The sequence below is a fragment of the Trichomycterus rosablanca genome, chromosome 2, assembly GCF_030014385.1.
Source record: "Trichomycterus rosablanca isolate fTriRos1 chromosome 2, fTriRos1.hap1, whole genome shotgun sequence".
Classification (NCBI taxonomy): domain Eukaryota; kingdom Metazoa; phylum Chordata; class Actinopteri; order Siluriformes; family Trichomycteridae; genus Trichomycterus; species Trichomycterus rosablanca.
Window position 1 is genome coordinate 28,346,621 of NC_085989.1, and position 14,738 is coordinate 28,361,358.

The following is a 14,738-nucleotide window of genomic DNA, read 5'->3' on the forward strand; positions in this document are numbered from 1 at the left end:
TGCTGTAAAATTCTCAAAGGATAAACTTGCTCTCCTAAAAATTGAGCATTAGTGTTATAATAGTCATACCACTTAAATTAGAGCAAATTAAAACCAGTGTCACATGAGCAAAAATAAAATAACATTATAAGACAGAATGACAGAAAAACACATCTAGTGCTGATATTGGGGTAAAGGGACAAAGTATGCAATCATAAGTATATTTATATTGCAGTGGGTCCTCACATGGTCCAGACTCAAAGGCAAAGTCCTACTACATCATGAAAGTCATACAACTGTTTAGAGGTAGGCAACTTTATGTGAAAATGTGATGATGGCTGGAACAGTAGAAAGACTTGTAATGGTTAGGGTCTGTCATGAGGAAACTGAAGGAAATTGAAGTTGGCGACTGGATGTAAAAGCTTGTATCTGAGAACTGAAGCTTGTAGCTGAGTGTTGAAGCTTGTGGCTGAGTGTAAAGCTCCTGACTTGATGTTGAAGCTTGTGGCTGAGTGCTGTAGTTCCTGACTTGATGTTGAAGCTTGTGGCTGAGTGCTGTAGTTCCTGACTTGATGTTGAAGCTTGTGGCTGAGTGTAAAGCTCCTGACTTGATGTTGAAGCTTGTGGCTGAGTGCTGTAGTTCCTGTCTTGATGTTGAAGCTTGTGGCTGAGTGTCAAAGCTCCTGACTTGATGTTGAAGCTTGTGGCTGAGTGCTGTAGTTCCTGACTTGATGTTGAAGCTTGTGGCTGAGTGTCAAAGCTCCTGACTTGATGTTGAAGCTTGTGGCTGAGTGCTGTAGTTCCTGACTTGATGTTGAAGCTTGTGGCTGAGTGTCAAAGCTCCTGACTTGATGTTGAAGCTTGTGGCTGAGTGCTGTAGTTCCTGACTGAGTGTTGAAGATTGTGGCTGAGTGCTGAAGCTTGTGGCTGAGGCTTGTGGCTGAGCGTTGAAGCTCCAGGCTGCGGTAAAGCTCACTGCTGATTCTTAAAGCTTCGGGATGAGTATTGAAGCTCCTGGCTAAGTATTAATCGCCCTGTGGCTATAGTATGTACTTATGGTCCTTCTGTTTTGTGCTAGGCTCACTCCATGTTGCCGCTTTCTGAATTAGAGATGTTGAGTGTGTTGGCAGAAGGAAAGAGATCCCGCTGGTCAGTGGGGCTGTGGTAGTCAGAGGTAAGGTCAGGCTCCAGCAAGGAGGACAGTGTGAAGTGGGACGAGCCCTTTTTTAGGCACTGAGAATAGAAGTTAAGCAGCAGGTCCAGCTTGTTCTCAATAGACTGCACCTGAGAGGTCAGAAAAGTACAATATTTATTAGTGGTGGCTTAAGGTGTCTGCATGTAAATCTAAAGAAAAAGGAGAAAAAAACAACACACTGTGCATGGGTTTGATCCATCTCTTATTGAGAATGACAACAGTGACAATAAACTTTTGAGCAACTGATGTCTTGTCTGAAGTAGGAATGTGCAAAAATTAAAAAAATTAAAAATAAAAAATAACAATTTGTATCCACAGTTTAAGTGTATTAAAGTGTATTAAAAGGTGATAAAAACATTGTTAAGTGTGCTGCAGACATCAAATTCCTAATTTATTTATATTTACAATATACAGTTAAGTTGAACAGTGAAAACATTTCTGTTGGTTAAATAAAGGTTCAAGAGAATTAACAAATGTTCTTACAATATGTTTCAACTTTTACAGAAATGGGGTTGGTATATACAGGGGTTGGACAAAATAACTGAAACACCTGGTTTTAGACCACAATAATTTATTAGTATGGTGTAGGGCCTCCTTTTGCGGCCAATACAGCGTCAATTCGTCTTGGAAATGACATATACAAGTCCTGCACAGTGGTCAGAGGGATTTTAAGCCATTCTTCTTGCAGGATAGTGGCCAGGTCACTACGTGATGCTGGTGGAGGAAAACGTTTCCTGACTCGCTTCTCCAAAACACCCCAAAGTGGCTCAATAATATTTAGATCTGGTGACTGTGCAGGCCATGGGAGATGTTCAACTTCACTTTCATGTTCATCAAACCAATCTTTCACCAGTCTTGCTGTGTGTATTGGTGCATTGTCATCCTGATACACGGCACCGCCATTGGATGCACATGGTCCTCCAGAATGGTTCGGTAGTCCTTGGCAGTGACGCACCCATCTAGCACAAGTATTGGACCAAGGGAATGCCATGATATGGCAGCCCAAACCATCACTGATCCACCCCCATGCTTCACTCTGGGCATGCAACAGTCTGGGTGGTACGCTTCTTTGGGGCTTCTCCACACCGTAACTCTCCCGGATGTGGGGAAAACAGTAAAGGTGGACTCATCAGAGAACAATACATGTTTCACATTGTCCACAGCCCAAGATTTGCGCTCCTTGCACCATTGAAACCGACGTTTGGCATTGGCACGAGTGACCAAAGGTTTGGCTATAGCAGCCCGGCCGTGTATATTGACCCTGTGCAGCTCCCGACGGACAGTTCTGGTGGAAACAGGAGAGTCGAGGTGCACATTTAATTCTGCCATGATTTGGGCAGCCGTGGTTTTATGTTTTTTGGATACAATCCGGGTTAGCACCCGAACATCCCTTTCAGACAGCTTCCTCTTGCGTCCACAGTTAATCCTGTTGGATGTGGTTTGTCCTTCTTGGTGGTATGCTGACATTACCCTGGATACCGTGGCTCTTGATACATCACAAAGACTTGCTGTCTTGGTCACAGATGCGCCAGCAAGACGTGCACCAACAATTTGTCCTCTTTTGAACTCTGGTATGTCACCCATAATGTTGTGTGCATTGCAATATTTTGAGCAAAACTGTGCTCTTACCCTGCTAATTGAACCTTCACACTCTGCTCTTACTGGTGCAATGTGCAATTAATGAAGATTGGCCACCAGACTGGTCCAATTTAGCCATGAAACCTCCCACACTAAAATGACAGGTGTTTCAGTTATCTTGTCCAACCCCTGTATAAGATATAAGCCCCTGTAACTGGTTACGATATAGTAAAATTTGTTATTTAGTCATTTCTGTGCATAGAACTTTTCAGCTATGATTTACCTGCTTTTCCACCTTAACCACACGGCCCATCATGCTCAGCTCATCCAGTGGATCCAGTTCTGGAGGGACCTTTTCAACTTTCTCAGTCCTTGGCCTCTTATCAGATTGAAGAGCACCACGGCCCATAATCTGATCGACCCTTTTAAAGCAGAAGTAAAAGTGGGTTATTGTTTATTCCTCCCTCTGTTTTTGATATATTACAACAGAACTTTCATAAAACATTAACCATAATAGTTTATGGACTTGATTGATATTAAACCTATAATTAAATCTAACCTTGTTTGCAGGCTCTTGATTCTTCCCAACATGTCAAGGTGTCCAGCTGAATACTGCTCAATTACATCCTTTACATCATATGGACGTAATGTTTCTTTGAACTTACGTTTAGCCACCAGAAATTTGAGTATCCTGAACCAATGTAACACACGCACACACACACACACACGCACACAAACAAACACATAAGAAATCATACAAAAGGTTAAACAATGATAAGAACAGAAGGTCTACCTTCTTTTTTTTATAAACATGTAAATGAAGAAAACAGGAAGAAACCCTAAATTGTTACCTTATGTTTAAAATAAATTTGTCTAGATGATCAGATACTAAGAACTAGAGGGTAAAGGAACATGAAGGTCACAGTCTACAGTAAAATAAACTGGATGTAATGTGCCAAATGGATTCCTTATTATTTAGTATAATTGCGGCCTCTACTGTTTGTGTGAACCTGTTTCTGGCAGTTGAACAAAAGTGGATGGTTACTGCACACATGTTGAAGAGTGTGTGTGTTAGGTACTACCCTCTTTGGTCAGGGTAGGGGTCTGCAGCAGTGGGTACAAAGACACAAGTAGTTAATAGGATATTGTAGCGACCCGCTGCTGTGGACTAGAAGGGGGCGGAGATTTACCCAGAAGGACTTGCGGCTGTGGTATCAAGATCTACCGTGACCGTGTTGCTCAGCGCTGGGAATGGGTTGGCTATGCTGAGAAATGCATCACCAGCTGTGTGAATGTGGTATGAATGTCTATGTGTGTGAATGGGTGTTTGCCCACATGTTCACTGAAAGAGCTATTTCCTCTGCGTCTTCAACGCCAACGCGACAATATGATTTGAATGTACGTTCTCCCATTTTGTTTAAAAAAGGAAAAACAAAAAAATGTATAAAACAACTTAATATTGTAAAAAATGATTTGGCCAAGAAAGTACTGTATGTGTTTAGTTTATACAATCACAAAAAGAACAGTTGCCGATATCATTTAGATTTCAAGACTGCCATGACATACGTACATATCAAATGTATGTCCAAGCACCACATTTCTCATATTGCCCAAGCATTCTATCAAAAGCTTTAGCAGTTAATGCTTTCAGTCACAGCCAGTTTCTTTCGTTTTTTCACATGGAGTGATGGACATACATAAATATTTAAAAGCAAGTCAGCCACACAGCAGACAAGGCTGCTTGTTTTGGCTAGCCACTTATATAACATAGATAATGTCATAAAATTAGGAACTGCAGAAAGTAACTAATAAAATGATTCTCTTACATTTTCAGTCTACCTTATGTGTATGTTATACAAAGAAATGTGGATGCAATTTTGGCAAAGAGGTGCAAAACTGAATAGATGTTCACTGTTTCTGTTTTTTTATTTGTTCAATAATAAAATAAAATAAAATAAAATAAGTCTAATAAAGTGTACATAAACAAAACTGATGTATTAATGAAAGAATAGTGTTACTTTGATTTTTCATTTCTCATACATGACAGAGTAATGCCCGCTTCAACTATTTAGTTTTTAACAAGCGTTTTGCCAGATGCACAGCTGCGGCCCTACAACTGATGGGCAAGCAGAGAGGTGTGGCTGTGCCCCACTTAATTCTGAGTGTACCCCAATACAAGTAGTATAGAAACCCCCCTGGTAGAGGAGATTATTTTTTAGCTGTCTTAGTAAGGAATGAAGATAAGTTTGGCAACATTTTTTGGTGCATTGTTTAAATACATTTTACAGACATGACTTTTTTAAGATGGGATGCCACCTGGTAGGAATTTACTTGGTTACTGTATGGCAAAGAAGTTCTACTAAATGTATTCTCAAACACACCGTAAAGCACCCTCTAGTGGCCAAATGGTTTTACTGTGTATTGCGTTTCTTCATAAAGCTTACTAGACAAAATAAAAAATAATTAAATAAATAAAAAAAATAAAAAAAATACATGGCATGGGCAAGTAGCTGTACTCAAACTGTCTTAATATACCATGATAAATGACTTCATGTGACTGGGGTGGTGTGTGTTTGCAGTTGCAGACATTTTGCCCTGGAAAAAACCTTTGATAGAGAAACTATTCTTTCTCTGAGGACAAGAGAGATAACATCACAGCTAAAGCTGAGAAATAAGGCAGGGCCAGCAGGGGAAGAGGCTGAACTTTGCAGGAATGCTTTGAATTTGCAAATCATAAATGGCAAGTTCTGCACGTTAGTCTGTGTGACAGTGACCTTTCTGCTGGGAGGATGCAAGTGGAACTCTACAGCTGTACCTACACACACTCTAGCGCCCCAGAACCCAAATTTATTGATGACTCTTGAATTTAGGCAGCATTTTGCTTGTCCTATAATTTTGCAGATAGGTGCACATTTTGCTCTGCTGGGTCCCAGATGCAGGTATAAAAAAGGAAGGAAAAAGCAGGGAAAAATTCCACTCTTTTGTTCTCTCCAAGGGTTTCCATAACTGCTGACTCTATTTTGTATCACTATACTGTCAATCTTTAAGACGACCCCAGCCCCAAGCAACCGTTTTTGTTGCTGTGACTAATTACAGCCATAGGAACAGTTATTGTGGTTGAAAATAAATCTAGTAAAACAAAACTGGCTACATTCTTCACTTCTTATCCGTGTGATATTTTATTCAAAATATGAACACACCACCCTTATTATATGTACGATTTAACACAAAATTTAAATTTTGTCCTTCATTTTTTTTCAAATCTTTGTGTGTCAGAAATACTGGCACCCCTTCTTTAAGTTCTTTCTGTAATCTTCCGTTGCTAAGTTTGAAGTTTTCTACTACTACGCTTAATAAAACTGGAGAACAGATGGGAGGTGATCTGAGATTATTGCTTCATATAGGATTTCGCCAGTTCTTTTAAATTCCTAAATCCATACTGTTTCAGCTTATTCCACAAGTATTTATTATGAGGACTTTAGATGTTCAGGTAAATTGTGATTTTGTGTTCAGTTTCTGTTGACTTGTAGGTGCTTTTTGGATCAAATGTCCCGCAGGTAGATCCAGTTGCTGCCCATTTAAGGCAGTTTTGTTTTGATAAAAACTAGTGTGATGTTAGGTGCCAAAATGCTGAATTTGACATGAACATGGTCCTACTGAAAGTTCTAGTAACATTTGGCAAACTGTAAGTACTTAATTTTTCTCTGGCAACTTTCCTTAACAACTTTGGGTTAAATAGGTGGCACCTAATTGTAGATTCTTTGGCCACTCGAACCATCCTCTTCATTGTGTGTGCAGTCAGTATAGACATTTGTCCTCCCCCAGGTAGATTCTAAACATATCCAGTTGCTTATAAACTTCATTATTGCCCTAGAAGTTGAAATGGACATTTACAACTGTGTAGCTACTCTTGTTGCTTATCACTGTTGTATTCTATGCTCCTTCTTGTTAGTGATCGATGAGTATGAGAATCAGGCTGGCATGATCTTATATTCATACCCAACTGTATGGGACAGCAAAGTCAAAATGTCAATGCAAAATGTAAGCTAAACTATTCTGATTTCTCTTGTCACTACTAATTATTGTTGTATATTTTATTTCCCTTATGTGACAAAGGCTGGATAGTTACACGTTTAATTTTATTTATTGCATAGAACATGACTTTTCCTAACAACATCTCTCAATTGACTCTTTGTTAAAACTGTTGAGGAAACTAATACATAATCTTGTCCCAATATATTGTTCAAGCTGCATAAAAACACTGCCATGTTAGTTGAAATAGATGGATAGTGAACCTAATCAACTGATGAAAGCATTAATCAAGAACATGTCAGCGTTACATTTTTAGTAACTTCATCTTGAAGATAATGGTTGCCACGCACCTTGCTTATCTCATCTATCACTGTCAATTGAGATATTAATGGTAAAAAAGCACAACTTTTGCAACATTTGCAATGTTCCATGGCTTCCTATTTTCTTCAAGAACAGCAATGACAGAACTTTGTAACTGACCTACTTTTAAAATTGCTTCACACGGAAAATGGAACTTAGATAGAAGATGCAGAAGTCTTTTATTTTTTATTCACCATATTGACAAAAGTATTAGGACACCCCTTCTATCTATCTATGGGACAGCAAAGTCAAAATGCCAAAGCAAAAGGTAAGATAAATATTCTTGTTCCATGAGATGTTTACAAGCCCTGCGCTGTACTGGCCATAGAACTTACACTTCTCAGCAGTACAAAGTATTCCATGCATTTGGACTCTGGATTGTCTTATTTTTTCACCATGGCGGGAAGTTGATTGTGACTCCTTGAGAGAACTGTCCAAAATCAACCTTAACTTAACTCAACTACATCAATAAGCACCAAGTCTTAATAAACATTTATTTACTAAACAATATGGCAGACACAATATAATATCACATTTAAAAACATAAAAAAATGCCTTCTCATTTTAATGAACATGCTTGACTGGTTTTCCATCCCCAAGACAACTACTTCACCCCTGGAGGCCTTGGTCAGCCACTCAGTCGCACACTCACTCACTCAGTCACACTTATGGCCAATCTAGAGCAGTCATTTGCCAAATGGCATGTTTTTTATGAGATAAGAGAGAAAACAATGACTACAGGCAAAGCCCAAAGGCAGGTCCCTATGACTCTCCCACCGTACCAGTTGCACCACTGTGCTACCTATTATTTATCTATATATGCAGTGTTACTTTGATAGTGGAGACACAAATGCAACCATATGAAAAATCCACAGAAATCGGGACTATGTATCATTAGGGTTTTACTCATAATCTCAAGATGATGGAGTAAAAGTTTTCCACCTCTTAAGAGCCAGGTCTTCTACATTTTAGGCAGAGGAATATTTGCTTAATGTTTGCCTCTTAAAAAATCAAGGGTAAAGAAGGATTTTAAAACAAAAACAAAATGCAATGACAACATTGTAAAGAAAATCCAGTAAAGCCTGTTGTAGACAAAGTAAACAGCCCAAAGCATTTGGAATGCCTGAAATTCCACACTAATGTGCCAGTCAAATTGCTACATAGTATAACCTAAACTCGAAAGACCATCTGGTTACTTTTGCAACACTGGCCATATTTTCTAGACTCACCTAACTGCTCGGATCAGGGTCTTCACCGCTGGTATAACATCCTCTACAGCAACATCACAGTATGACTTATCCTCTGTGTTCTCTTCACCAACGCCCTCCACTACAAAAAAGACACTATCATAAGAAATTTTATTGAGTTCTTTGTATGTGGGCACTGGGCTTTGTGATTGCAGTGCTATACCATCTGCAGCAGGACGTGCCTTCAGACGTAGTGAAGTGCGGAATCGGGTTCGGTCATTAAAACTCCAGCTCTTCTGCACTTTACTGGGACTGGTGGTTTCAGGAACATGCTCAGTGCTTGGTGACTGGCGTACACTCCCCGTGGGCACAGGGGACGATGTCTTGCTCCGGATTGCCTGAGTGGAGCGGGAATTGTTCATCCTAATGCGATCACGAAATCCAATCTTCCCACTGCCAGGAAATTTACAACACTATATTTTCAAACAACAGCGTAATTTCATTGCACTTATCAGGCTAATATATAGAATAGTTACCATCACATTGTTATATAGAACAGCCACCAGTGTTTTAACGGTTGCTACAGAACTTAATGGGCCAATTGTATAAGATATTACTTAGGGAACAGGGAGGTTTTGGTAAAATAACACACAAAGATGAACAGATAGACAACAACAGATAAAGTTAAAGAGCCAATAAAGTAAATAGGAGAGAAAGAGAAATAAATGTATAAGATACATGCATGTGTTTGTTCTAAAAAGCTTTTGACCTAAATTCAAAACATTGGCTGGTATGACTAACTTTTCTTAAGCATCAAATTATATATACAGTGGTTTTAGTTAAATTAGTCACATCAGATGCATATAGAGTACTTCTGACAGAAAACAAATAAGTGGTTTGAGATTTTAGCTTAAGAGTAAAAATCCACAACTCTGAGACAAACTGCAACACTTATCTAGCTGACTCGGTAGCTTTATGCAATATCTTTAATAAATCCCTTAAATAAAAATACAGTATGGTAAATAAGACCCTTAAGGTTAAGATACTAAGCTATTAGCTGATGATCAAATAAGTATTTTTGTATTTACTTATTTGTAACCTCCTTATTTTTATTTCCATTTATGTGCTGATTATGTTTAACATTTTTAACCAATGATTTCTTTATTTTTACAGTTATTAATGCATGTGCATGCACATTATTTATTTAGATAATGAGAAAACTATCAATCAAATATGTCTTTGATGAACTAGATCACTAAAAAACAATATACAATAATCGCTGAATGGCTTTCTAGTCAGTTCAAAGTCAATGTGGATATTAATTACACACTTACAAGCTTAAAAACATTTAAGCTCATTTTGATTTCATACATGACAACCTCTAACAAAAGATTTGCGTACATGTGTGTTATACAGACAGCTAAAACTGTACAGAATTGTTACATTAATTTTTATTCTGATTCATTGTAAAATTATATATCTTTTGCTTTGCTGAACAATGGTGTCCTCAGTTCTGTTGCACAAAAATCCATAACTCTCTACAATAAACAATAGTAAATGAACAAACGTTAGATTTTAAGCTAGTATGCACTCTTAATGGTTAGCCATTTAAATCACTATTGAAATTGCTGAAGAAACAAAAGCAGGCACATTAGCAGAAAAAAACCCCCAAAATCCTTTTCCATGTTAAAGAGCTGTTAAAGAGAGAAAATCAGTCAACTCATAGCATGCTACTGGAACAAGCAATGTAATAATCTTTTTGAGGTCATCAAGCAAAGACATGCACGTTACATATGACTGAAACATTGCTGATATTGTTTCACTTAGCAAATTTCATAAGTCTAAGTAAGCTGTTTCATGAACACAAGCCCAAGCTGCTTCATATGCAGCACAATGTTAATTGGGACACCTGCCATAGAGATCGGCAGAGGGTGCATGTTACAGAATCATAAAAGCAGCAGAGGGCATGAATGTGCAGACGAATGACAGTGGTGTTTTCCAGGCAGTATCTGCACCTCATCACTGTTAATACAATGAAGCTGGGAAAGTCCTACAATTCTGGCTTTGTTCCTAAATTCTGACTTTAACTGAGTTACTCTGTTTTATAAGAGAACACTGGTTATTACACGTGAGTGGACTGAGTAGCTGGCATGGTGGTAACTCAGTTTTCAACTTTCTCTTTTATCTAAATTTTCACTGGTAGTTTATTGCCAAAGTCCCTGTAGGGTAAACATCAAGCTTTTTTTTGGGAGAAGTGGAGTGTAATACCCTCTACTTCAACTAAGTGTTCTATAGCCTCTCTGCTTCAGACCCAAAGATTTTGTTTTAGTTTCTTTTTGTTTCTCTTTTCTGTGATTTTGGCCACTTGTAGTTGGTTTCCTTCTATCTCCTTTTCGTTTGTGGCTCTTTAGTCTCAGTATCGTTCTACCTAGGTTAAGTATACTGCAATTGGGTTCAGACATTATGCACCTTACAGGTGCAGGGGCTTCATGTCCTGCTCTAACAACTAAAACATTCTATCCTCATGCAGCAGGTCCAAGTCACATGCATTTGATCTATCATAAACCTCTCAGCAGGAGTGGCCAAGCTGAACATGCAAATCATGCCTGGACCACTGCTCTGCAAACCCACAAGATCTCAAAGAAGAATCGCAGTCCAACTTGCACATTTCACTTAGAAAGCACTTTCTTTAAAAAACATTTCCTGATCTCTGGAATATGTAACCATGCCATTAAAACGTCTCTAATGAGTTTAGCTAGTGCTGATATTTATGTTCAGATAAGCCATAAAGATCAGTAATTTATCTGAACTTGAGACTTTTCAGCACAGGCAAACCAGCCCCAAACCTGGAGAACACAAACTATACAGTTTTTTTAAAATCTTTGGTCTACTTCTCACACGCTACATGCCACATTCAGACATTACTAAGCCAGAGTTACCTTTGTTTTTAATCATATACAATTAAAAATATATATTGGAATGTGTAAAATTTTACAGTAAAGACTATCTTCTGCAGCTTTAAAATGTGTTTTTTAAAACAATATTCCTAGTTAAAATAACATAGTAGACTCAAAATGTTCAACACACAAGAAATGTTTTTATTTTAGGTTAAAATGGATCATATGTTACTTTTTAGTATTTATTATTTAAGAATGCAGTACTTAAAATTGATAACTAATTTTAATTGTTCTTTATATGAAATTGACAGAGATCTGAAATTTATGTTAGCAGAACAACTGATTTTCATTCATTCTTAACCACTGACTATATCTACCCTATGTATAAAAGCTACAACCTTAAAGAGGAATGCCAAACATATCAATCGTCTAAAACATCATACTTATGGGTTTTAAAATGTCATCCTCTTGAATTCTTGCACAGGTATTCGATGGGAACTACATCTGGATTCTCTGTTGGATTTTTGAACTTGCAGGCAAATTTGTGAGCCTTCACAATGTTTTACCATAGGAAAATGTGCCTCAATTTGATTTTCATTAACAGTACACTGATGTGCTTTACCAAAAAAATACAATAAAATAAAAATTTTGGTCTTTTCTGTCCACAGCATATTTTCCAGTCTGTGTTTTTATCTGTGTTGGCAGTGGGGTCCACCTGAGTCTCATACCATAGCATCCCATTTCATTCAGATGATTACAGTTTATTTATTTATTTTATAGGATTTTAACATCATGCTTTACACACTTTGGTTACATTCATGACAGGACAGGCAATTACTCTATACACAAGATTCATCAGTTCAAGTATTTAATGTCAAATACAGTCATGGACAATTTCTCCAATTCACCTCACTTGCATGTCTTTGGACTGTGGGAGGAAACCGGAGCTCCCGGAGGGAACCCACACAGACATGGGGAGAACATGCAAACTCCACACAGAAAGGACACAGAATCGCACCCAGGACCTTCTTGCTTATCTGATGACATGTGTGAGCTGACAATGTTGTACCCTGTGTCTGTAAATCAACTTGAATTAGTTTGGAGGTTGATTAAGGTTCGTTGTCTAACATTTGAATAATTGTTAATCATTTTTCTCATGGGCTGTGAACTTCTGAATGATGTTGTGCACTGTGGACACATAAATATTAAGTTCTGTGGAAATGGACTTGTAGCTTTTGCACACTTTTGGTTATTTTTTTGCTCTTTTGTTTTTTCTTCATGCTGAAAGTGGTGGTGTGATTTCTATAATTCCTGCACTTGTTATTTGACAGAGATGAGTTGAAGTACAAATGTGGCTGAAATCCAATTATTCATTAGAGTTTTGAGAAAATTCAGTAATTTTGTCTGTTTCAGTAGTTCTGTGTGGAATGATATCAGAGTTGAGTTTTTTTCTCATATTTTTTGTGTTGTCCAACTAATAACTTTGTTTGGACTAGTAGTAAGTGGTGTAGTGTTGAAAAAGAGGAATGTTACAAATTCATATTAGTTTTAATATTATATATTATATTATATTATATTATTAATATAATATAATGACACTAACATTATAAATTTTATCCAAACCTTGTTTTATGATTTAACATATTTGTAAGCATTTTGTTTAAGTAGCTCCGGCTCAGTAAGGCACTGAAACTTTCAGGCAACGGAAAGGGAGTTATGCCTGATGTGTAGCAGGCACCGTGACATGGATACCTCTGCTTGTTGCCACCATGATTCCGGAAGAAACCCCGCTTTTTAGATATGAGCTGACTGAGGAGACACAAGGCAGAGGGGTGAAGCATGAGGACTGTGAAGGGAAACGAGCCACAGCAGGATACAACAGTTATACTTGTTTTCTTTATGAGTCTACCATCAGCTAATTACAGAGTAAAAGCTCAGTCACCTGATATTCTCATATGTAGTTAATATAAGGGTCCGTCACATTAGTTACTTTAGATAACAAGTCATTAGCTGATAATAGACACTTAAAAATCAAGTGCAACTTTTTGTCATAGAATAAGGTCTGAGCAATATAAAAATGAGCAGGGTATTTCTCTGATTCATGAATCACTTATTGTATACCTGTTACCTAAATACTTTACAAAGTACTTACAAAAGTCAAAAGCACCAACTAAGCAACTAAACAGGGATCACTTGTTAAAAGGAGTTAAAATGAAATTAAATGACAGTTAAATTACTTAAAAGAGAAAAGAGGAAAGGTTTCGTTTGCAAGCAGGAAAAAATGTGAGCATGTGTAATCCTAGTCCGTTTTTATTTTGAAATAAAACATAATAAATACAAAAGCTGTCAGGCCTCAGGGCCCCCAAAGTTTTACTTTTAATTCTCAACAACACTACATCATATCATGTTTAGCATTAACATACTGGAAAACTAGACATTACTATATTTTATTACATTTACTATACAAGAGGTAAAAACCAACATCATAACAAGCTAACAAGCTTTATCCATGAGAGGAATGAAAATCCTCTCAAAAGCCTACCACAAACCTTGTGACTGCAGAGTTCCTTATACTGTGGATGGAAAGATGGAAGAAATGGAAAGAAAAGAATAAATGGAGAGCATGAATGAATTAATGATGTACAAAGAAATTAAATAAAATTGTATTTGATTCCTTTCATTTTAAATATTAAAATTACACCTCATTATTTAGAAACTCACTCACTTAGGCGTAGCAAGTGTAAGAATCTTTGCAAGAGGAGCTATTACACCATTCACCTATAATTAGGGCCCTACTAAATTCACAGAAAAACTTCTGGTCCATGTTTTGACACCCATCCACAGAATTGGTTGGGAGATTTTAAGGCATTACAAAGGCTATAAATGGGACTAAAATCTTTTGCAGCCTAGGTTTTTTTGGTTTTTTTTTGGTTTTGCTGTAAATACTTCAGGAGATTAAAAAAAATCTATCTATCTATCTATCTATCTATCTATCTATCTATCTATCTATCTATCTATCTATCTATCTATCTATCTATCTATCTATCTATCTATCTATCTATCTATCTATCTACAGGTCCTTCTCAAAAAAATAGCATATTGTGATAAAGTTCATTATTTTCCATAATGTAATGATAAAAATTAAACTTTCATATATTTTAGATTCAGTGCACACCAACTGAAATATTTCAGGTCTTTTATTGTTTTAATACTGATGATTTTGGCATACAGCTCATGAAAACCCAAAATTCCTATCTCAAAAAATTAGCATATCATGAAAAGGTTCTCTAAACGAGCTATTAACCTAATCATCTGAATCAACGAATTAACTCTAAACACCTGCAAAAGATTCCTGAGGCTTTTAAAAACTCCCAGCCTGGTTCATTACTCAAAACTGCAATCATGGGTAAGACTGCCGACCTGACTGCTGTCCAGAAGGCCATCATTGACACCCTCAAGCAAGAGGGTAAGACACAGAAAGAAATTTCTGAACGAATAGGCTGTTCCCAG

General features: G+C 37.3%; 1 protein-coding gene across 1 annotated transcript in view; it reads right to left on the bottom strand.

The window, feature by feature from the left end:
- Positions 1 to 1,059: 1,059 nt before the first annotated feature.
- LOC134308114 (potassium voltage-gated channel subfamily KQT member 4) overlaps positions 1,060 to 14,738 on the bottom strand; it is a 58,692-nt gene continuing 45,013 nt past the window's right edge. The window contains exons 10-15 of the mRNA XM_062990650.1: positions 12,981 to 13,037; positions 8,555 to 8,784; positions 8,374 to 8,473; positions 3,312 to 3,443; positions 3,036 to 3,174; positions 1,060 to 1,263 (exon numbers count right to left, since the gene is read on the bottom strand). Coding sequence (XP_062846720.1) covers positions 1,060 to 1,263; positions 3,036 to 3,174; positions 3,312 to 3,443; positions 8,374 to 8,473; positions 8,555 to 8,784; positions 12,981 to 13,037 — 862 coding nt within the window. The remainder of the gene's footprint in view (positions 1,264 to 3,035; positions 3,175 to 3,311; positions 3,444 to 8,373; positions 8,474 to 8,554; positions 8,785 to 12,980; positions 13,038 to 14,738) is intronic.